The sequence below is a fragment of the Mandrillus leucophaeus genome, unplaced genomic scaffold (assembly GCF_000951045.1).
Source record: "Mandrillus leucophaeus isolate KB7577 unplaced genomic scaffold, Mleu.le_1.0 Scaffold32, whole genome shotgun sequence".
Taxonomy (NCBI): domain Eukaryota; kingdom Metazoa; phylum Chordata; class Mammalia; order Primates; family Cercopithecidae; genus Mandrillus; species Mandrillus leucophaeus.
Window position 1 is genome coordinate 3,480,739 of NW_012103365.1, and position 22,652 is coordinate 3,503,390.

General features: G+C 44.1%; 1 protein-coding gene across 1 annotated transcript in view; it reads left to right on the forward strand.

The window, feature by feature from the left end:
• Positions 1-21,361, forward strand: part of TNRC6A (trinucleotide repeat containing 6A) — a 52,815-nt gene extending 31,454 nt beyond the window's left edge. Inside the window, exons 12-22 of the mRNA XM_011987946.1 lie at positions 371-499; positions 967-1,044; positions 1,336-1,546; positions 4,114-4,245; positions 9,973-10,131; positions 11,963-12,103; positions 13,758-13,865; positions 15,302-15,523; positions 17,191-17,261; positions 18,003-18,142; positions 18,562-21,361. Coding sequence (XP_011843336.1) covers positions 371-499; positions 967-1,044; positions 1,336-1,546; positions 4,114-4,245; positions 9,973-10,131; positions 11,963-12,103; positions 13,758-13,865; positions 15,302-15,523; positions 17,191-17,261; positions 18,003-18,142; positions 18,562-18,937 — 1,767 coding nt within the window. The 3' untranslated portion in view covers positions 18,938-21,361. The remainder of the gene's footprint in view (positions 1-370; positions 500-966; positions 1,045-1,335; positions 1,547-4,113; positions 4,246-9,972; positions 10,132-11,962; positions 12,104-13,757; positions 13,866-15,301; positions 15,524-17,190; positions 17,262-18,002; positions 18,143-18,561) is intronic.
• Positions 21,362-22,652: the final 1,291 nt, after the last annotated feature.

Sequence of the window (22,652 nt, forward strand, 5' to 3'; positions counted from 1 at the left end):
GCGGAGCTTGCAGTGAGCTGAGATCCTGCCACTGCACTCCAGCCTGGGCGACAGAGCGAGACTCCGTCTCAAAAAAAAAAAAAGGATAAGTCAAGGATAATTTAAATCTAAAATTTACCATTTTCTTCTATAAAACATTCTTGAGGACAAAAGCAAAGTAAAATTGGCTAGTTTAAGATGCATCTCTGTCATCTTTTACCTAACCCACGAAAAAGTACAAGTGGTCAGTGAGTAAGGCAGAGACAAAGACTATGAAGCCAATGAATAGTCCACAGATTTAACTGCTCTATTGACAGCTTAAAACACACAGTACATGTAGCGAGTGGGAGTTACTTTATCAAGATCATTAACTTACCATTGTGATCCTAAGGTTCCAGTTTCATTGCTGAAGTATGCACCAAACAACGGTGGCCTGAATCCACTCTTTGGCCCTCAACAGGTAGCCATGCTGAACCAGCTATCCCAGCTAAACCAGCTTTCTCAGATCTCCCAATTACAGGTAAGCAGAGTCATAGTCTTTCTTAGTACATATTTATGGAGCATCTACTGTATACCAAACACTAGATTCTGTGCAGGATATAGTGCACTAAACAAAACAGGCGTAGTCATAGCCCTCATGGAGCTTACAGTCTATCGGGGAAGACAGATCATGAACATCTGTGAAGAATGTTTTGAAGAAGTGCAAAATGCTGTGAGAGGAGGCCTCAGCCAAGTCTGGGGTGCTAGTGAGAGTCGGATGTTTAGGAAAAGTTTCTCTGATTGAAGTGGAAGTTTAGATTGAACTAAAAACTGAATTTCAGCAGTGACTAGAAGCCAGAGAGTCCAAGGAAGAGACTGTTAGGCTAGACATGTTGGCATTGGGTAGATCACATCATGCCTCTGTAGGTCCATCTGCTGTCGTCATTTGGAAGCACACGACTTTGTAATGGTGTGATAGTAACAACCTTCTCGCCATCTTTCCTCTAGCGATTGTTAGCGCAGCAGCAAAGGGCGCAGAGTCAGAGAAGCGTGCCTTCTGGGAACCGGCCGCAGCAAGACCAGCAGGTAGAGCCAGCCCTCCAACTTGTGGTGCTGTCTTTGTGTTAATAAACTCTGCTTATCTCCATTCTAGCAAGAGATTCAGAAGTGTCTTTCTTAAAACAATCTTACTAAGATATAATGAAGTATGTTGTGCATTAAGTCTGCTGGTTGCCCATGAGTTATGTGAACATTATACAGTGATTATTCACCTTTCTGCTGTGAAGAAAGTGAATTCAAAAGTGAAGAGGAAATACGTAGTTTTCTGTAAAGACTTTTTCCCCCAATAATTTTTTCCAATCATTTAATTGTTTTAAGGGTCGACCTCTTAGCGTGCAGCAGCAAATGATGCAACAATCTCGTCAACTTGATCCAAACCTGTTGGTGAAGCAGCAGACTCCACCATCTCAGCAGCAGCCACTCCATCAGCCAGCCATGAAGTCTTTCCTTGACAATGTCATGCCCCACACTACACCTGAGCTGCAAAAAGGGCCATCACCAATAAATGCTTTCAGCAACTTCCCTATAGGTGGGTTTCTCCTTGGTCCAAGCATTGGACTGATGCTTCGGTATCACAGGCATGCCTCCTTCACACGTATCCTTACAGCTCTGTTCCTTCGTGAAAGCTACGTTGTTCTCTTAGCTGTTCCCTCTCAGAGAGTTGCCATCCCCTCTCCTAGTTTTAACCTGCTCCATGTTCAGGGAAGTTCTCTCCCTTCAAGAAAATCACACTGTTTGTTTGTTTGTTTGTTTGTTTGTTTTTATTTTTACAGACAGTGTCTTGCTCTGTCCCCCAGACTGGAGTGCAGTGGTGAGATCTCGGCTCACTGCAACCTCTGCCTCCTGGGTTCAAGCGATTCTCACGCCTCAGCCTCCCAAGTAGCTGGGATTACAGGCGCGCACCACCACGCCCAGCTAATTTTTGTATTTCTAGTAGAGTTGGGGTTTCACCATGTTGGCCAGGCTTGTCTGGAACTCCTAACCTCAGGTGATCTGCCTGCCTTGGCCTCCCAAAGTGCTGGGATTACAGGCATGAGCCACCGTGCCCAGCCTTGAAAATCACACTATTTCAAAAACTCCACACTCATTTAAAGTGCATTAGAATAAAGGAAACATTTCACTTTTAAAAGGACTAGTTGTCTTAATCGTAGGATATTAAGGGTGAGAAGGCTGATATTCTTATTAGAAACAGTACACCAGAGAATTTTTGAGCAGTGCTGTTTTGGTGAAACAGCTGGGAAGGGTCACAGTCACATTTGCTAGCTCTCAGAACTTGAAGTTTTAACTATTGTCTGTGTATAAATGATTACTGATACAAATAAGAAAATGGAGGTAAGAAAGGGGATTGCCTTTCTTATACATGCAACTCCCCACCCCCACCCACTCCTTTTTTTCTGTGTTACCTCCAGGCTTTTATTCACTGAGTGGAGATTTTGGGCTTACATGTTTTCTCTTTCCTAGGTCTCTTTTTCTCTTGTGCCCTTGATTATATTTTGACCCTTGATTGATCATGCCCTGTTCATTTTGCTGTTTTCCTCTCTCTCTTTTGCCATACAGTGGTTTCTTGTAAACCAGCTTTGTTGGTTGTTAGCCAGAGTATTTGAAGACCATCAGTTAACTAGCGTGTTCTGGGCTGTGGGCAGAGGCTGGGGCATGCTGTTGCCCCTGCTGCTGCCTCACTCTGTGACTGAACTGGTTTGGCTCACCCCGGTATTACCACAGAATCTCACCTGGGACATAAATTGCACTTTGAGTCCTTAGGATTGTTAGTAATCTCTGTGCATTTCCAAAAACAGTTCCCTTGTCAGTTACTACTGTGGGTGAATACTCTAGAAGCCATTTAGTGGTGGCCAGGTGATGTCAGAGACAACAGTTAGTACTAAAAGAATGATATCCAAGTACAGAGAGAAGTTTCTGTCTCACCAGTAAAGGGAACTGGCTCTTCCTATTTGACTATACACTTGACATATAAATTGGACCACGTGAGTTCTAAGTATAGGATTTCCTGCCCTGGCCGGCTTTTCAGTGAGGGATACTTCTTGATTAAGAAAGTCTGCTTAGCCCATGCAAACACCAATACAGTTATCTAAGTTGAGCAACAGGCTACGGCCTGTTGGCCTAGTTTGGCCCACTGCCTGCTATTGTAAGGTTTTGTTGGACACAGCCACATTTTCTCTAACATGGGGTCTGTGGCTGCTTTTGTGCTGCACCAGCAAAGTTGCATGGAGACACCGGGACCATGTGGCCCACAGAGCCTGAGATACCGGCTAAACCTCTGCAGAAAAAAATTGTCAACTCCTGATGTGATCGATGGGTCCAAGAGTAGCAAATTTAATTGCTCTGTGCAAAAATAGGTATAGTATTAGAGAATTCATATTATTAAAGTTTTCAGGTTTGACAGACCTTAACATCACATGGACTCATCAGACCAGAGAATTTAAAACAATTTAATTTGGAACTTTAGAATAAGAACCTCCTGGGAATTTGTGAAATAGAGATTCTGGCTCCCACTGGAAAGTCTTCATTTTTAAATAAGCGTTTTAGGTGATTCTAATATTAATAGTCCCTAGATTACTATTTTAAGAAAAACTAGCTTAATAGTTTTCTAACTACTGTATCTAAGGTTGAAATTTCCATTGTTGTTCCAAGAGAATATCCAAGTCTGAGGGGCCTCATCAGCAAAGGTCAAGTAAATTGTGCCTTAAGATATATCAGTCCCCCCACTTAGGTGTAATTGTTAGTGCAGGACATTTTTACTTTAGAATTTGCAAGCAAAAGATAGCAACTGAAAGTGACCACAGATCTTCATGCATGGTACACTTGGGAAATAGCTAAACAGATACATTTTATTCCAAGTAAACTTACACATCTGGCTTCCTTAAAACTTTTCTCCCTCTTATTTTGCCAAGGAGTTTTAAAATCATCAAAATTTTATGGAGAAATATTTTCTACATATAACTAAATTATAGTATTAACAGTTATATGGTTTGAAAACATTAGATTAGTTACATGTTTTTCTAGGAAATAAAAGTTGTGCTACTAGAAAGAAAACGTGCTGTATTTTCTAAGGTTTTGTTTTGTTTTTTAATTTTTCAGGCTTGAACTCAAACTTGAATGTAAATATGGATATGAACAGTATTAAAGAGCCACAGTCAAGACTAAGGAAATGGACGACAGTGGACAGCATTTCTGTGAACACATCTTTGGATCAAAACTCCAGCAAACATGGTACAAAAGATTGTTAAACAATCTTACCCAAAAAAACAAAAAGCACACCTGCAGAATACTAGATTTAGGCCTTTATTTTATTTTAAATATGTTTTCAAAGCCAAATTATCTTAGAACTTTTCCTCATTTAAAAAAAGTTATTATTAAGTCTTAGTTAAAATAAGAGACTTTCAGATGAAAAGCAAAATTTACCTCTACTCTGTTTTATAAAGGAGAGATCAGATGATGCATTTTTAAAAATTATTCTTCCTTTGGCTTTTTAAATTTTTCTAAGTGATTTTATTCTTATATTACTACACTTATTAACATTTACTGGATTTAATTTGATATATATCTTAGTAGTACATTTAAAACTTCTACCAGAGTCCCATTCCGTCACCCAGGCTGGAATGCAGTGGTGTGATCTTAGCTCACTGAAACCTCTGCTCCCGGGTTCAAGCAGTTCTCCTGCCTCAGCTTCTGGAGTAACTGGAACTACAGGCCTGAGCCACCACGCCGGGCTAATTTTTGTGTTTTTAGTAGAGACGGGGTTTCATCGTGTTGGCCCAGCTGGTCTCAAACTCCTGACCTCAGGTGATCTACCCGCCTTGCTCTCACAAAGTGCTGCAATTACAGGCGTGAACTACTGCACCTGGCCCATAAATTTTATTTCTATCAATTCCTTACATATGGACAAATTTTCTTTATATATCTTATTGCTATGTGTAAGTCATTGATTTAACAGTATTGTCTTTTCAGGAATTACATTTTTTTTTTTAGAAATGCCATTTTCATCTTATTTAGTATTATCCATTCACCCAGCAAATATTGATTGATTATCTTCTGCTTTCCTAGGCTGTGTTAGCACCTGGAATACATAGACACATATGTACATACATGTTCATAGTTGAATGTATGTATGTATGTATGTAAAAATCCCTGCCCTGAAATTGTTCATTGTGAATGAAAGTATATCAGCAGCTTTAGTACAATGCAATAGGTAATATCAAAGTTAATATTTATAATAGTTTAATAATACAAAGTTCCTTAGGAGCATTGAGTCAGGAATAACTGCAGGTGTGGTGGGTCTGGAAAGGTGAGAAAGACTTACCTTGAGAAGAGTAAATTTACCAAACAAACAGGAAGAGCAACCAAGAGAAAATAGCACATGCAGGGTTCAAAGAGGACTGCCAGGTGAATTCTGTATCTGGGCATATCTGGGGGTGAAGGTGAAAATGACAGAAAGGAGGTAGATGAAGATGGAATGGTAGGTGTGGTGCAAATCATGGAAAACTTTCGTGCCATGAATGATTTTAAACATGAAAGTGATGGGTGCCTAGAGGCAGTTAAGACTTAAAGTAGTCTAGGTAAGAGAGAGAAAGGTCAGTGGACATAAGAGGGAGTACACTGAAGAGAGTTTCAGAAATTAAAAGCAGAAAAGCTTGATAACTCCCTTAACTCATTCTTTCATTCAGCAGTGTAAGCCTGAAACACTTGCATAACTGATCAGCTAGTCTGTCTGCAGCCCCCTCCAGACAGACCCCTCAGAGGTCAGACAAATACAGGATGGACCCGAGTCTCAGGCAGAAAAGAATAGGCGTTCACCGTAAATCATATCATTAGAGTGGCCTAGGTGTAAGGCATGCAGAGGCACTCTTAACTGGCAGAGTAGTCCATGAGCTTGGAGAAACACAGGAGCTGAACAAGCGACAGTCCTGGCACACTTTAGAATGTGCAGTCCAGTCTGCCACACTAACCCTTCGCTGCACACCTACAGTAAGAAAAGTCTGGTTTGTTAAGGGGAGTGGAGGCAAGCACATTTGACTAGGAAATTCTGCATTACAGAAGGGTTAAACTGGATGTCTGAGATACCCTATGGCCCTGAGATTCTGTGACTTCCAGGCAGTTTATAAAATCCCTTCACCTCAGCACCCAGATGAATTTGGTGACATGTATAGAAGGAGATTTTTTATTTTAGCCTTGGTTGTAGGCAGTTGGGCAAGGCTTCCAGGAGGCTTGTGATCTCTGAAGCTGAGATGTGAAAGATAAACAGAAGTTAGGCAGGCAGGGGTGAAGGGAGGGGAAACCATGAGAGCTGGGGCGAGGCTGGACTACTGTAAACTATTGAAGACTATTGTAAACTATTGAAACTATTGAAGAGTTTGAACATTGTCTTTTGTGTGTTGGAGGGAATTAAGCCAGGAGATGACATGATCAGATTTGCACTTTTGAATGATGCCTCTAGGTGCAGTGTGGAGAATTGGAGTAGATCTAGTATAGTCATTATCCAGGAGCTGTGGAGGAAGTGGAATTGACAGGGCTTGGTGATTCTAGCTTAAGCAGCCTCAAATCTGTGATTGCTATTTAAATGATATATTTGTGACATTCCCTTTTTTTTCTGTTGAATTATACTTTGAAAGTTTATTAACTAAACTTTAAGGTCAGATTTCTAGATTGTACACATTGGACTAATGATTTTCAGAAATTAAAATTGTCATGTAATAGAAGGAACCATTAGCCCGTAAACCAAACAGACCTTTGATTCTAAGTTGGTTTGCCATTCAGAGGAATATCACTTTGGGATTTTTCTTTTTTTTTGACAGAGTCTCACTCGGTCACCCAGGCTGGAGTTCAGTGATGCAGTCTCTACTCACTGCAACCCTCATCTCCGGGGTTCAAGTGGTTCTCGTGCCTCAGCCTCCTGAGTATAGCTGGGATTACAGGTGTGTGTCACCACACCCGGCTAATTTTTGTAATTTTAGTAGAGACGGGGTTTACCATGTTCGCCAGGCTGGTCTCGAACTCCTGAACTCAGGTGATCTGCCTGCCTCGGCCTGCCAAAGTGCTGAGATTATAGGCGTGAGCCACCAGGCCCAGCTGGGAATTTTTCTGACCTGAAGAGTGAAAACAGGGAGTTGAGACAATGGGGAAATGGCAAAATAAATATGAATCCTAGGTTTGAGACTTAGCTCTGCTACTAATTGACTCTGCTATTTCAGTCGTGCACCACTTAATGGCAATGTTACAGTAAACAATGGGCCATGTATCCAACAGTGGGTCCATTGAGCTTGTGATACCATATTTTTATTGTTCCTTTCCTGTTTAGCTATGTTTAGATACACCCTTCTGTTACGGTTGCTTACATTACTCAGTACAGTAACACACTAGGAGCGGTAGCCTAGTGTGTTAACACTAGGAAGTTTTCATAAGTAGAAAATGAAGTTTTCATAAGTAGAAATTATTCTAACACACATGTAGCCTAGGAGCAGTAGGCGAGGCCACAGGGCTTTGCTGTGTAGTGGGCTGTACCATCTAGGTTTGTGTAAGGGCGCTCTGATGTTCACACAAAAATGAAATCACCTAGTTTCTCCAAATGTAGCCCTGTTAATTGACACGTGATTGTAATTAGCTACTTGGCAAGTAACTTAACCTTTCTGAACTTCAGCTCCCTCATCTGCCAAATGGAATTAATAGTACCTCTTGGGCTTTTTTTTTTTTTTTGAGACAGGATCTCACCCCAATTGCCGAGGCCGGAGTGCAGTGGCACAGTCTCAGGTCACTGCTGCCTTGACCTCCCGTACTCAGGTGATCCCCCTCCACCTCAGCCTCCCGAGCATCTGGGATTACAAGCGTGCACCACCACGCCTGGCTAGTTTTTTGTATTTTTACTAGAGATAGGATTTTGCCATGTTGCCCAAGCTGGTCTCAAACTCCTGACCTCAAGTGATCCCCCTGCCTCAGCCTCCCAAAGTGCTGGGATTACAGGTGTGAGCCACTGTGCCCGGCCTAGTTTTATTTTAGATTCAGGGAGTGCATGTTCATGTTTTTACACAGGTATATTGGATGCTGGTGGAGATTGGGCTTCCAGTGAGCCCATTACCCAAATAGTGAACATTTTACCCGAGAAGTAGTTTTTCAACCCTTGCCACCCTCCCCACTTGTGGAATCCCGAGTGTCTATTAATAATTTCCATCTTTGGGTATCTATTGGTTAGCTCCTACTTAAAAGTGAGAACATATTTTATTTTCTCTTTAGTTCACATAGGGTAATGGCTCCCAGCTCCACCCATTTTGCTGCAAAAGACATGATTTCATTCTTTTTTATGGTGGCCCTCTTGGGATGTTTTAAGGATGAATGAGACGATGCATCTCAGGCACTTAGGTGCTGGAACAGGGTTAGACACATCAGTGGTCAGCAGATCATAGCCATCATTGCCGTTACTGCCTTTATCACTATCTCAGCAGATGCCCTACCTCCAAGACAAATACATTTCTCCACTGTACATTTAGTTCCGTGTGCTTAAACTGAACCTATCACATAGGTTTTACATTTCATTTTCCTGATGTTCCCCTTGTGTTGATTAATGAAATAAAATTGCACCCTTGCTGCCTCGTTATATCTATTTGCCTTTGATTAAATGAAGTTTTCATAAGTAGAAATTGTTCTTACTAGAAAAAAAATACATAATTACGTATATCATCTCAGGTATAAGAATTAATCACTTGAAATGTGGCAGTTGTGCTTGCCTCATGTATCCTGTACAGCCATTACTTCATTTATGTCCCATTTCACTCCCAAGTGGCTTTAATTCTGCTTATAGAACAGATACATAGTTGACACAGATCAGAGTGAGAAGATTGAGGACGCCAGAGCCAAAGGGGAAATGGAAGCTGTGGAGACGCACTGAGTCAGGGATAGGTCAGTGCCCACCAGTGAGAGGTGCGAGGCCCTGTCGGGAACCAGCTCCATCATCCCTGAGTTACCCATGTGCATCCTGGCACATTGTGACTTGAAGCCAGAGGAAAGAATGGGGGCTGGAGTGGCATGTAGGGCCCGGCTGTGTGTTATGGATGTTCATAGTGGGGGCCGGCCGGAGTTGCGAGCCAGGTTCTATTTACATCGACCTCAAACTCAACATGAACGGAGGAGACTTGGTTTTCCCTTTCAGACTCAGTCCTTCCAGTGTCAGTGGGTTGTACCTCCGCCCATGAAATGATCGAAGCTAGAAAACGAGATATTATTTTTTTTTTCTTTTGAGATGGAATCTTGCCCTGTTCCCAGGCTAGAGTGCAGTGGCATGATCTCAACTGACTGCAACCTCTGCCTCCCGGGTTCAAGTGATTCTCCTGCCTCAGCCTCCCGAGTAGCTGTAGCTGGGACTACAGGCGCCTGCCACTACGCCCAACTAATTTTTGTATTTTTAGTAGAGACAGGGTTTCATCATGTTAGCCAGGGTGGTCTCAATCTCTTGACCTTGTGATCTGCCCGCCTCGGCCTCCCAAAGTGCTGGGATTACAGGTGCGAGCCACCACACCTGGCCCCATTCTTTCTTTTTTAACAGTTTATTGAGATATAATTTACTTATAATTCAGTGGCTTTTAGTATATTCACGGTGTTGTGTAGCCATCACCGCAATCCATTTTAAAACATTTTTGTTGCCTAAAAAAACCCCTGAGTTACCAGAGCCCTCCACCATACAACTGTTCTAATGATTTGGAAATAAGTTTGTGCTCATATTCTGGTCACTTAATGATGTTTATGTCCCTCATAAACTTGAAATTCACAATGGTCATTTTCAGACATTCTTCAAATGAGATGGTAGAATCTCAATATAAAAGAGTTACTCTAGAGAACACAGCCTAGAACCCACAGATCTAATGGAAAGTGTTCGTGTTACATTTGAGGAGCTATAAGAAGTAAACCTTTGTGTATTCTGCTCACATTTCTCTATTATTCTTCCCTTGTTAGGTGCTATTTCAAGTGGTTTCAGGCTGGAAGAGTCTCCATTTGTTCCCTATGACTTTATGAACAGCAGTACTTCACCAGCCAGTCCTCCAGGTTCAATAGGAGATGGCTGGCCACGTGCCAAATCGCCTAACGGCTCTAGCAGTGTTAATTGGCCACCAGGTAAAATTTTTTCTAACACTTTCTTTCATGAGACTGTGTTTCCATTAAGGTTTTGTTACATCTGGACTTAATACTGATGTAGCCCAGATTGGCGTTCTTAGACTGACGTGTGTGGATGAGAAGGAATGCAGAAGTGATAGAGGAAAAGTTAAGCATGAAATCTTGGGCAAGTGAGTGTGTCAGCCTGTCACCTATACCTTTATGGTCAAGCAGCAGAGGTACAAGTGAGTCCCATTGACCAGCGTGAAGAATTATATTAAAAACTTCAGGCCGGGCACAGTGGCTCACGCCAGTAATCCCAGCACTTTGGGAGGCCGAGGCAAGGATCACGAGGTCAGGAGATCGAGACCATCCTGGCTAACACGGTGAAACCCCGTCTGTACTAAAACTACAAAAAATTAGCCAGGCGTGGTGGCAGGCGCCTGTAGTTCCAGCTACTTGGGAGACTGAGACAGGAGAATGGCGTGAATCTGGGAGATGGGGCTTGCAGTGAGCTGAGATTGTGCCACTGCACTCCAGCCTGGGCGACTGAGCAAGACTCCATCTCAAAAATAACAACAGCAACAAAAACTTTAATTCACTGCTTCTCTTAAATTGTGTCAGGGGGTAACTTGCAGTATTTTCATTCATACATGGAGTTACCAGAAGTGCTTCTGTGGCCTGCTTTCTCCTACCTGAGTTGCAGTAGCTTTGTGATTTGTCTTAAAGCTTAAAGGACTTTTAAATGTTACTGTTTAAAAATACATGAATCTGGCCGGGTGCAGTGGCTCACGCCTGTAATCCCAGTACTTTGGGAGGCTGCGGCGGGCAGGTCACGAGGTCTCAGTAGATCAAGACCATCCTGGCTAACACAGTGAAACACCATCTCTACTAAAAATACAAAAAAAAAATTAACCAGGCGTGGCGGCGTGCACCTGTAGTCCCAGCTACTCAGGAGGCTGAGGCAGGAGAATGGCGTGAACCCGGGAGGTGGAGCTTGCAGTGAGCCAGGATAACACCACTGCACTCCAGCTTGGGCAACAGAGTGAGACTTTGTCTCAAAAAAATAAATAAATAAAAAATATATGAATCACAGCCAAGCACGGTGGCTTATGCCTGTAATCCCAGCACTTTGGGAGGCTGAGGCGGGAGATCACTTGAATCCAGGAGTTCAAAGCTGCAGTGAGCTATGTTTGCACCACTGCACTCCAACCTGGGTGATAGAGCAAGACTCTGTCTCAAACATGCGTACATATATATATGATTTTTTACACACATATATATGTGTATATATTATGTGTGTGGGTGTATACACATGCAGAGAGATGATTTCAGTTTTTAAAACTTGCAAGTTATTTGTAAAGAATAGCTTCTATGATACTAATTGAACCATCCTCTTAAGAGTGTTAGTATAGGCCGGGCGCGGTGGCTCAAGCCTGTAATCCCAGCACTTTGGGAGGCCAAGACGGGCGGATCACGAGGTCAGGAGATCGAGACCATCCTGGCTAACACCGTGAAACCCCGTCTCTACTAAAAAAAATACAAAAAACTAGCCGGGCGAGGTGGCGGGCGCCTGTAGTCCCAGCTACTCGGGAGGCTGAGGCAGGAGAATGGCGTAAACCCGGGAGGCGGAGCTTGCAGTGAGCTGAGATCGGGCCACTGCACTCCAGCCTGGGCGACAGAGCGAGACTCCGTCTCAAAAAAAAAAAAAAAAACAACAAAAAGAGTGTTAGTATAAATTGGAAAGTATTTGAGAGTTGCATAGAATTTAGGAATAAAGGTTTTGGATATTTATTAATGGATTTTGAAATGATGATTAAGCTTTGAACTAATTTTAAATTTCCATTTCCAGAATTTCGTCCTGGTGAGCCATGGAAAGGTTATCCAAACATTGACCCTGAAACTGACCCTTACGTCACTCCTGGCAGTGTCATAAACAATCTTTCAATTAATACTGTGCGGGAAGTTGACCACCTCAGGGACAGGAACAGTGGTACGTAGGAGGTGCAAATCAATTTCTGAGTGACACTTAACAACGCAGTTTAAGAATGGCTCATGTAGTACCCAGCTACTCTGGGAGACTGAGGCAGGAGGGTCACTTGAGCCCAGTAGCTTGAGACTAGCCTGGGCAACACAGTGTGGGACCCTGTCTCTTTAAAAAAGAAAGAAGATGAAGAAGAAGAAGAAGAAGAATGGCAGACAGAATTCTCCCTGTTCCCATAGGTGGCTCTTTAATTTGGCTAGTTTTTAAATGATGAGGATTTTATCATCCCTTAGTATGGCAAATATGTATATTAATTTAATAAGTTAACACAAAGGACCAGCAAATCTTTGCTTTCCAGTAGTTGTATTAACGGAATGAAAAAACAACAAATGAAGGTTGTTACTAACTTTATACTGAGTTACAAGATAGTTATTTTTAAAATAGGTGTTTCTTATAACAGACATTATTATTATATACGCTTATATACTCTGAATATTGAAGGACTTTCACCAGGAAGAGCAAATTAGGCTGTCTTTCAGAGAGTAAGAATAAGACCAGTTTAAGGATCCCTGCAGTCCAGATGTGCTTTTTAATTGGTTAGCAAATAAAACCATCCTATTACCTGCCACAGGGTTACTTTTCACCTCAAGGCATTTACACGTGTTTCATCCATGATTTTGTACCAGAAGAGTGTTAATGAAATGAATTTTTTAAATATTAAAAAATATTTCCTGTCTTTTTAAAATACCGTCTATCCCTTTACACAGTTTATAAAGCAAATGTGAAGCAGCCACCATGTTGCATTAGGCGTGTAATTTACAGAGGTAACAAGTGTCTCTGCACCAGCGGAGAAGAGTCCTCAGCATTGTGAAGTGGCTGAGTTTCACAGACAGCTCTGCCCCCTGGGGGGGACACTAAGCCAAGCATAAATTCTCGTGGTGTGGGAGTTAATGGAAGAATCCGATGGCTCTGAAAGTCAGGAGAGTTTGGATTTGATGTTAAAGGAAATAGAGCATTGAAGGCTTTGAGTGGAAGAATCTTTAAGATGGAGTAATCTGGCTGTGGTGAGCAGAGTGGATTGGATTGGGAGACTAGTCAGGGAACTGGTGTAGTAATCCAGATGGTGGTCGGGGTCTAGAGTTCAACTAGTAATGGTCAAGGGGGTTTTGAAAATGGGAAGGCACACCTGGTTTGGGAGCCTGAATATATTGCGTAATGGAGAAGACTGAAGGGCCTGTTCACTGGTAATGTCTGTGATGGGGTGCCTTGGAGAGCAGGATAGCCAGTAAGAAGTCACTGGAGCTCAGGGGCGAGTTAGGAGCACCAAGACTCGAACCTCCTTTTAGACCCAGTGCTGGGAAGCAGAGCCGAGTGCTGTCATGGTGGCTGGACCTCATTGCTAGAGCACATCCTCACAGCCAGTGAGGACAAAATCAGAGGGAAAATGCCTATGCTGAGCCAAGGCAGAGACAGTTGGCAAGCTTGCCCAGCATGCTCTTTTGAAGGCAAGAAGGAAGATGTCTCGGGCACCATCTTACCCTGAGTGGGTCTGTTTCCTTTCTTGTGGCATACTGTTAGGCTTCGATTTCTCTGGAAGCTTTTGCTTTTTCTTAACCTCCACGTCCCTTGCTCTGGTGGCTGATTGGACTCTTCCCCGACACAGGGTCATCCTCATCCTTGAACACCACGCTGCCTTCAACTAGTGCCTGGTCATCCATTCGTGCCTCCAACTACAACGTTCCCCTCAGCAGTACAGCACAAAGCACTTCAGGTGGGCCTCGCCTTTGCTCAGGAAGGGAGGGTTGGTCACAGCCAGAGCTGTTTCTGTTGTTTTAATGCCCTCTTCTTTTGTCCAGTCTTCTCAGGGAGTTAGGAGATTCTGTTTATGAGCCTGGGAAATTATTTTTAACATCACTTGTTCCTTTTTAAACTTACTGTACCCAGCGGTCATCTACTAAAATCAGTTTTTACTTAACAGCTTTCACTCATATCAGAGCCACAGCAGCTCTGTAATTAAATGTAATTTAATCCAAACTAGTTCTCAGACTATCTGCAGCGAAGGATCTTAAAAAAAAAAAAAATTGCCCATCCTCATAGACTGATACTTTTGTAAAATACGGTAAACATGAATTCTGAATTGCTAGGAAAATAATGGCACACTTTAGAGCTACAGGAATGTCAGGTTGCTGTCTGTCTATACATGCGCACTCTGAATTTCTGGACTCATCCTGCAGCAGATTAGTATGAAACTGTGTTGTGGTGTTCTTCCAGCCATACCCTGAGTAGCACTGACCTGATGCACACGCACTTTGTAAGTGAAGTAAGAAAAAGAGTTGATAGTGATGGAAGATAGGAATGGTTCCACTCCTTGCTGTCCCCCTCAGGCTTTTAGCATGATAGTTGATGTAGTTTACTGTATACCTGGTCCCTGCATACCCACTCATGTCTCCATTGTTGCGAGGCAGTATGCATCAGGATCTGGGCCTGCTGCCTGTTTCTTTCTTCCTTCCTTCCTTTCTCTGTCTCTCTCTTTCCTTCCTTTCCTTTCTTCCTCCCTTCCTTTTTCTTTCTTTTCTTTTCTTTTCTTTTTTTTTTTTTTTTTGCCCTACAGGCTTAGTTTTGAATCCTGGCTCTATATTAGACCCATAGGCAAATTACTTACCCAGTCTGTCCTCAGTAGACTGTGTCAGGACCACAGACAGCGCATGCCAGATGCCCAGCAGCCAATGCTCAGCGCAGAGAGGCAGGCACCCTGTGAAGATCTCCTTTGGCAGCTCCCAAGTTGGGGCTCTTTTGCAGTCCTTTTTTCCTTGAGTAAACAAGAGAGTTCTAAAATTCAATTAAATGGCCTACCTGACTTTCTTGAGTGACTCAATTATGGTTAGTAAGAAGTTCACAATTGCAATTTTAGAGCAATTCAGATTGTTTTCCATTTCAGTTCGAGTACAGTTTGGGACACTGGCCTAAGAATTTCATAGGTCTTTACAGCTGTTAATAACAGATCAATGGCTTGAGTGTTTGGAGGGATGGAAAGCAGTTTCCTTTGGGCGGATTTTCTTTTTTGGCAGTTTAGTTGATTTGGGGGTTTTAATAGTTTCTTTTGTTTGTTAGATTTGCCTTTTGTGGGAGAATGGATGTCATTATTTAAATTTCCTCATTTCTTAAACATTATCCCTCCCCTCTCCATTTTTTTCCCCCTTTGAGTAGCCAGAAATAGTGATTCCAAATTGACATGGTCTCCTGGTTCAGTTACAAACACCTCTCTGGCTCATGAGCTGTGGAAGGTCCCTTTGCCACCTAAAAACATCACTGCTCCGTCCCGTCCACCTCCGGGACTGACTGGTCAGAAGCCACCCTTGTCTACGTGGGATAATTCTCCCCTTCGTGTAGGTGGAGGATGGGGAAATTCTGACGCCAGATATACCCCAGGTAAGATGCAGTACCTAAGGTGGTTTTCTGTGGTTATTTGTGAAACGCTAACCAGTGCCAACAGTCGAGTTTAACAGAGACCTGAACAGTAAACTATTGCCTCACCTCTGTCAGGGGGAGTGAGAACTTCAGTAAACAAATGATCCACCCAAAGGTAAACAACAGGCCGCAGTAACGTTAATGCATCGGGAAGCTCCATTGTCTCAGAAGTTCCTCAAGACTACATCTTAAAATGTGTAGTAACTTCCTGCTCGTGGCAGAAAAAACCACATAACATGGAGCAGAAGCCAGTGTTGGGCAAGTCTGGGAACATGCGAACAGGTCATGTGGGCCTTGAAGAGTAGGGGAGTAGCTTGGCCTGTATTAAACGGGGACATCTGAGAGTGAAAGAGGGTGCTGTTGACTAATCATACGCAGCCAACAGGCATAAGCCAGAAGCCCCGGCAAACTGGTTCCTCTGCCTCTCCTCATTCTATAAATGACTAACGTTGGATTTGTACTGGCATCATTTCCTGCCTGTGCCGTCCCCACACCATACATATACACACACTGCCCCAGATGAGCCTAGCAGTTTCCCCGGTAAATACAGTCTTATCCTTCACTCTACCTTGCCTGCAAACTGTACCAAACGTTCCCATCTTCAAGCTGAAAATGAGTAATAAAACCTCGTTGATATTTCTGATTAAATGTGTAATTTCTGATCTTTAGACAGGTGACTGGCTATAGGAAAACTTGCAGCTTTTCCTTTGTGTGGGGGTTAATTATAGGAAAAGAACACTAAAGTACATGCCAAGCTACTGAATGTAAGTTAACGTAATTGGTGTGGTGTGAGTGGTCTTTGCAGGCCACAGACATCTGTCTGGATGCCAGCTAAGAGACTGGCAGCACACAGCGAGGGGTGCTAGTGAACGTGGCCCAGGAGCCCACCCCAGAGAGGCTTGGTGCAGTTGAGTGGAATCAGCAAACCTATAGGAGTAAGCCAAGCAATCCAAGGGGCAGCCTCTGCCAAGGCCCAGACACCTGAGAAAGCACAAAGGCTCCCGTTGGAATGAGGAGAGGATTGCAGGGCGTGGGGAGGATTCCATGAGAGGTGGATAGGCCTGAGCTGTGTCATGGAACGGTCTTTCCCAGCACCTGAAGCATTTGTGAGGTGCCTTGGGTTGTAGATGGGGTCGGGGATGAGGGCTGTACTCATCCAGAGTAGAGACCAGATGGGGAGCCCCTGCGGTAACCCAGGTGAAAACAAGGAGCGTCTGTGCGATCGCAAGCTCTGGAATCCCCTTAAAGCTTCATGCCCTGAAGGACACACAGGCAGAGTGACCAGACATTACTGAAGTCTTCCCCAGATGATACCGTTTGAGATGATTTTAGCTCCTATCAATGAGAAGATCTCAAAGAGATGCAGCCTTTTGTGGCTCACTGCCCTCCTGTGTGGCGAGCTGGGAGCCATTCTGAGCTCACTCTCCCCAGAGGCAGAGCCCCCTGCCGTGGGAGTTAATGCCTCGCCATGGCTAGGGCGAACTCAAATTCTGGGCCTAGGGAGAAAGCCTCCAGTGTAGAGGTGCAAGGATGTGAAGGAAGCCAAGAGGCCAAGTGATCTGCTGAGTAACTATAGTTGGACTCTTTAAGTCCTAGAAAACTGACTTGTCCTTTTTTTCCTTGCTTAGGTTCCAGCTGGGGTGAGAGCAGCTCAGGGAGAATAACAAATTGGCTTGTTCTAAAAAACCTTACACCTCAGGTAAGTATATGAGATAACACTGGTTTATGTGGCTATGCCAGGGAGCATGGGAACAGAGGTTCAGGTCTGGGTGTGAGACAAGGGCTGCTAAGTGGTAGTGAGGCCTGGCAGAGGAGTGGTCTGTAGACCTCAGGCAGGATGTGGTCAAATCTGGTGGTTCACGCTGTAATGTGCCTGGGAACCAAACAAAAATACAGATTCCCAGGCCTCATCCAGAGATTGAGTCAGTAGATCTGGGCTAGGAGCTGGGACTCTGCATTTGTATAAGGGCCTGCAGATGAATTTGACGCAGGTGGTCCTTGTTGGCACGTGGAGAAACCCTGGTCTGTCCCCGAGTTGAGAGCATTTTTTTAGCCCCTGGCCCACCCCCTCCTCTGGAGGCTGGGTGTTGAGCTGCCACCTCCCTCCTCCTCCAGGAAGCATAACCTTGATGGATGCTGTCCTCAGGGCAGGGAAGAGAGAAGAGGTGGAGCCACACAGCAGGGGCAGTGCTTCATAAGGAATTGGGGGTCTGGGGAGTGTCCAGGAGTCTAGAGGCCGGAGCAGTATGACTCTGAGAGCAGTGGCGGTGGGGAAGGTGGCTCTGCACACCGTCAGAGCAACATCAGAGTGTCAATGAAGAGTGGTACCAGGAGCACAGAGCCTCAGGGAAGAGAGGAGGGGCAGCAGTACAGCCTGGAACGGCCTCCTGGAGGGCCCGCGGTGATGCCTCTCACTGGTGGTTTCCACACTGTTTCCTAGATCGATGGCTCAACTCTGCGCACTCTGTGCATGCAGCACGGCCCACTGATCACATTCCACCTGAACCTCCCTCACGGAAATGCTCTGGTCCGCTACAGTTCAAAAGAAGAGGTAGTGAAGGCACAAAAGTCTCTGCACATGTAAGTTGGCTGTTGGGCTCCCAGCTGGAAGAGTCTAGGGAAAGGAGTTGTGTGAGAGCACAGCCTGGCCCGGGGCAGCGCACGGGGTCCTGTGTGGGTGGCTCCTGTGGGCTGCAGTAGTGCCCTGATTCCAAGGTCAGCACTACTAAGCGGGGAATCGGACCTAGCCAAATGGCCCTAGAAAGTCCTTTACATTGCCCACGGGAGACAGAGGAAGTTCGCTCTGGTCAAGGCACCAGGTCCTGAAGAGCTGCGCGCACGCTCGGGTGAAGGGAGGGCACTCAGGTTATGTGGTGTGGTCTCTCCCTCTGCGCCTTCTGTGGCTTTTCTAGCAGAGACAAGTTGCGGCCTCACTTGTGAGTGAATGAAGCCCTCCTGGCGCGCTGTCCTCATGTGTCCGCGGTGCCTCTCTCCTCTAGGTGTGTACTGGGGAACACTACTATTCTTGCTGAGTTTGCCAGTGAAGAGGAGATCAGTCGTTTCTTTGCACAAAGCCAGTCTCTGACCCCTTCTCCCGGCTGGCAGTCTCTCGGGTCCAGCCAGAGCCGGCTGGGCTCCCTCGACTGTTCCCACTCATTCTCCAGCCGGACCGATCTCAATCACTGGAATGGTGCTGGGCTGTCGGGAACTAACTGTGGAGACCTTCACGGCACTTCACTCTGGGGGACCCCGCATTATTCCACAAGCCTGTGGGGTCCTCCAAGCAGCAGCGACCCCCGAGGAATTAGCAGCCCATCTCCCATTAACGCTTTTCTTTCTGTTGACCACCTGGGTGGGGGTGGAGAGTCCATGTAACAGTGTAGATGCAGACTCACCGACCGGGACCTCAGACGCGAGGGAAAGGAGCACTAAGTGGGGCTCGCCGCCTGCAGCCAGGGGCCGCCTGTGGGAACAGCTATTCTCTGCACATTTTCCACTTTGTTTTCCCCAAAACATATCAGTTTGAATACTTGAATCATGCAGGCCAATATTATAATGTGAAAAGGTATCTACTCTATTTACACTCCCAAATAGCGCCATACATGCTAAACCGTAGAGAATGAGCTCGCTTGTGTCTATTCATCATGTTTAGCCTTTGGATTCTTTTTTTTTTTTCCTTCTATTCCTCCTCTCCTCCCCTTTTTTTCTCTCTTGCAAAACCATTTTTTGGGCTGATACCGTATGAGCTTTTCCCTTTGCACTGAATGATGTTCTCTCCGTCTCATCGGCAGTATGGGGGCAGCTGTCCCAGTGTCAATGTTTACTCAAGGGTGTTCTTAGGAGGCGTGCGCTCTCTACTATGCCTTGATGTTGCCTACCTTATTGTGGTATCGTGGAGTTTAAAAGATCAAGTTAGGACTGACTTAGGATTATTAATGAAAGTGTTGCACCAGTTTTTTCATGTTGTAAAACTAAAGAATTTCGCTCTGCAGTTTGAAAAACTGTGGCCACAGCTGTGACTTGCAGCCCACCTGCCACCCAGGACGGGCCCTGCACTTTGAATAGGCTTTCCATTTTGTTTTGGAGGTTCCCACGTTGAACCTTCTTGTTTACAGATTTTTTTGTTTGTTTTTTGAGAAAAAAATGTTTACTCTTCCATCATTTAAAAAAAATGTAAAAGACAAAAAAAAAAATGGAGGATGATTTAAAAGATGCTTTCTATCTCTGGGAAAAAGGAGCAGCATTTGGCCATGTTCTTTTGTTTTTCTATTCCTGTCCCAAATCAAAGAGCATGGTTCTCAGGAAAACCAGTTCCCCAGTTAAAAAAAAAAAAAAAAAAAAAAAAAAAAAAAAAAAACTCCTTGTAGTTTCTTATAGGAAAAAAACAAAAACCCCAACTTTTAGCACTGATACTACATATTGCTCTGTTAAAGAATTTTCTCTGCCAAAAAAGAAAAAAGAAAAAACAAAAAAACGCTTAAAGCTGGAGTTTGACATTCTGCTTTCAGATGCTGTCTTTTTATTAGTGAGTGATGATGGTTTGCTAATAATCAGTAGGTAATAATTTTTTGTAATCCCATCAAGTGGCTCCATATGTTTCTGCTCTCTTGTGACTGTGTTAATGTTTAACTGTTGTACCTTAAAGCCGAAATCAGTAACTATGCATACTGTAACCAAGGTATTGGGCTTACAGAGTTGTTTGTTGTATAAAGAAAATTTTAAATGTTGTTGCAAACTAACGAGTTACACCATTTTAAACTTTCTTTCCTCCCCCCCTTTTTTTGCCCACAAATGGTATTATAATGCTTGCTTAGTCAAAGAAGAGAGACTAAACAAGGGTAAAAATTTTAACAGTACAGAATTTGCCATCATTTCATTGCCTTGATTCTAACTGTTTGTGTCCTAAGATGCAAAAGAAGTCAGTGGCTTTTAACTGTTTACAAATAGAATGTGATTGTAAAATGTACAGTTTGGTTGTGTTTGAATTATGAAATTTCTTCGGATATAATAAACCATGACTTTTTGGCTGCTCAACATTAATTGTCTCCTTTTTGTGAATTTATTTGTAGGCTCTTTTTTATAATGAAAGTTTCAAAGTTGCTATGTATGAGGGTTCTCATAGAGCAACCGATTAAAAATTTAAGCAAATATTTGAACATTTTATCTGAACTCATCACAATTTCACCCTGAAATAATGTGAGAACAATGGGAAACTGTAGCTTGCTCCTTCCCACCCTCTCTGAGCATCTTTGGGATCTTGTTGCTCAAAACTCTTCTGTGACTTCATCTTCCCCACCATTTGTGCCCATCTCAAGCCTCAGCAAGAAACCATGTGGAACATGAAGCTTAATGACTTGACAGTGTACTAGTGTTAAACTCTCATACCTCTGTTACAAAGCGAGAAACGCCACACCCGGACTGGCCTTTTCTTCCCCCTTCACGGCCCTCGCTTCTCCCTGCAGGAGCTCGGGGGCGAAACCTGTGTATGGATTTCAGTGTATGACTTCAGATCATGCTCCAACTTGCCAGGTGTAAGCTAATGTTGTCGGACACCTTACTATAAGCAAATGTTATTCAGTGCGTTCAATGTATATTGACTTCCATACTGGTTTTTCCAAAAACCAAAGGTAGCTTTGAAAAACCATGTCTGGAAATGTTTGGAGCGTTAAGCTGATTGACCTTCTGACCTTGGGGCTTTGAGTAGTATATAATTCATAACTGCGTTACTTGTATTGTTAAAGTGTTTGGGAGTTTTTTGCGCTTGTTATGTGGAAATAAAGTGTTTGATTTAAAATTTTTTAAAGTGGTTTGGATCTTTGCCTAGTCCTTAAATAAATACAGCTCTGTTCCCTAAGCCACCATTACTTCTCGGTCTTAATCCCGACGGCCAGTTCCTGGGTGCTGCCCTTTTTCTGGCACAGACCTGCAGCTGACCATGCTGGGCCCCTGACTCGGGGCTTTCTAGTCACTCAGAGCCACCAAGAGTCGGGGTAAACTTTTTAACACAGGCACTTAATGCGTTTTTTCTTTCTTCCTTTTCTCTTTCTCCTTTCTTCCTTTTTCTTTCTGTGTTTCTTCTTTCTTTCTTTTTTTTCTTTCGACAGGGTTTCACTCTGGATCTCGGCTCACTGTAACCTCCGCCTCCCAGGCTCAAAGGATTCTCGTCCCTCAGCCTTTCAAGTAGCTGGGATTACAGGCACCTACCACCGAATCCGGCTAAGTTTTGTATTTTTAATAGAGATGGGGTTTCACCGTGTTGCTCAGGCTGGTCTCAAACTCCTAAGCTCAAGCCATCTGCCCATCTCAGCCTCCCAAAGTGCTGGGATTACAGGCGTGAGCCGCTGCGCCTGGCCTCACAGGCATTTATACATTTTCAAATATCCCTCCTTGTTCTGCTCCCCTGGATGTGTTCCCAGCTCTGATGAACCTCGGCTTCTCCATAGTGCTATGCTTTCCACCCTCACAGGCTGGAGGATAGCTTGCCCTGGACTTCCTTCCCCAGTCAAGAGTTAAATAGCTCCTTCCGTCATTTCAAGGAACTGTGCTAGGCCACCACATGCTGAACAGGCTCTCACTAGTCTTTGTAATCCACCTTCTCAGATCGATGATAGTGGCTGAATATTGCAAGGAATAATAGCTGAGCTGTCACCTGTTGACACCTGAGGACACGAGACTGTGGTAGGGCCATGCTGTTGGCTTGTGCAGGTGGATGAACTGGGGAATGATGCTAAGGTCAAAGTGGGGTCCTTGACCCAGAGGATCAGATTCAGGTTGAACAGCATGAAGGTAGGGACTGAGATGAAGGAGGAGTATTTGCATCAAGACTGAGGGATGGCCAGGCATGGTGGTGTCATGCACATCATCCTAGCACTTTGGGAGGCTGAGGTGCGAGGATCACTTGAGCTCAGGAGTTCGAGACCAGCTTGGGCAATATACTGAGACCCAGTCTCAAAAAGTTGGGAGGATGACAAATGGAGGTTGCACTGAGCAAGCCGTCTTAACTTTTGGCTAAGGCATCATTTCCATGCGTTGGGACTTAATTGGTTTTCCCTCTTCTCCAAAGTTCAGATCTTTTCCTGCTGATCCTTTG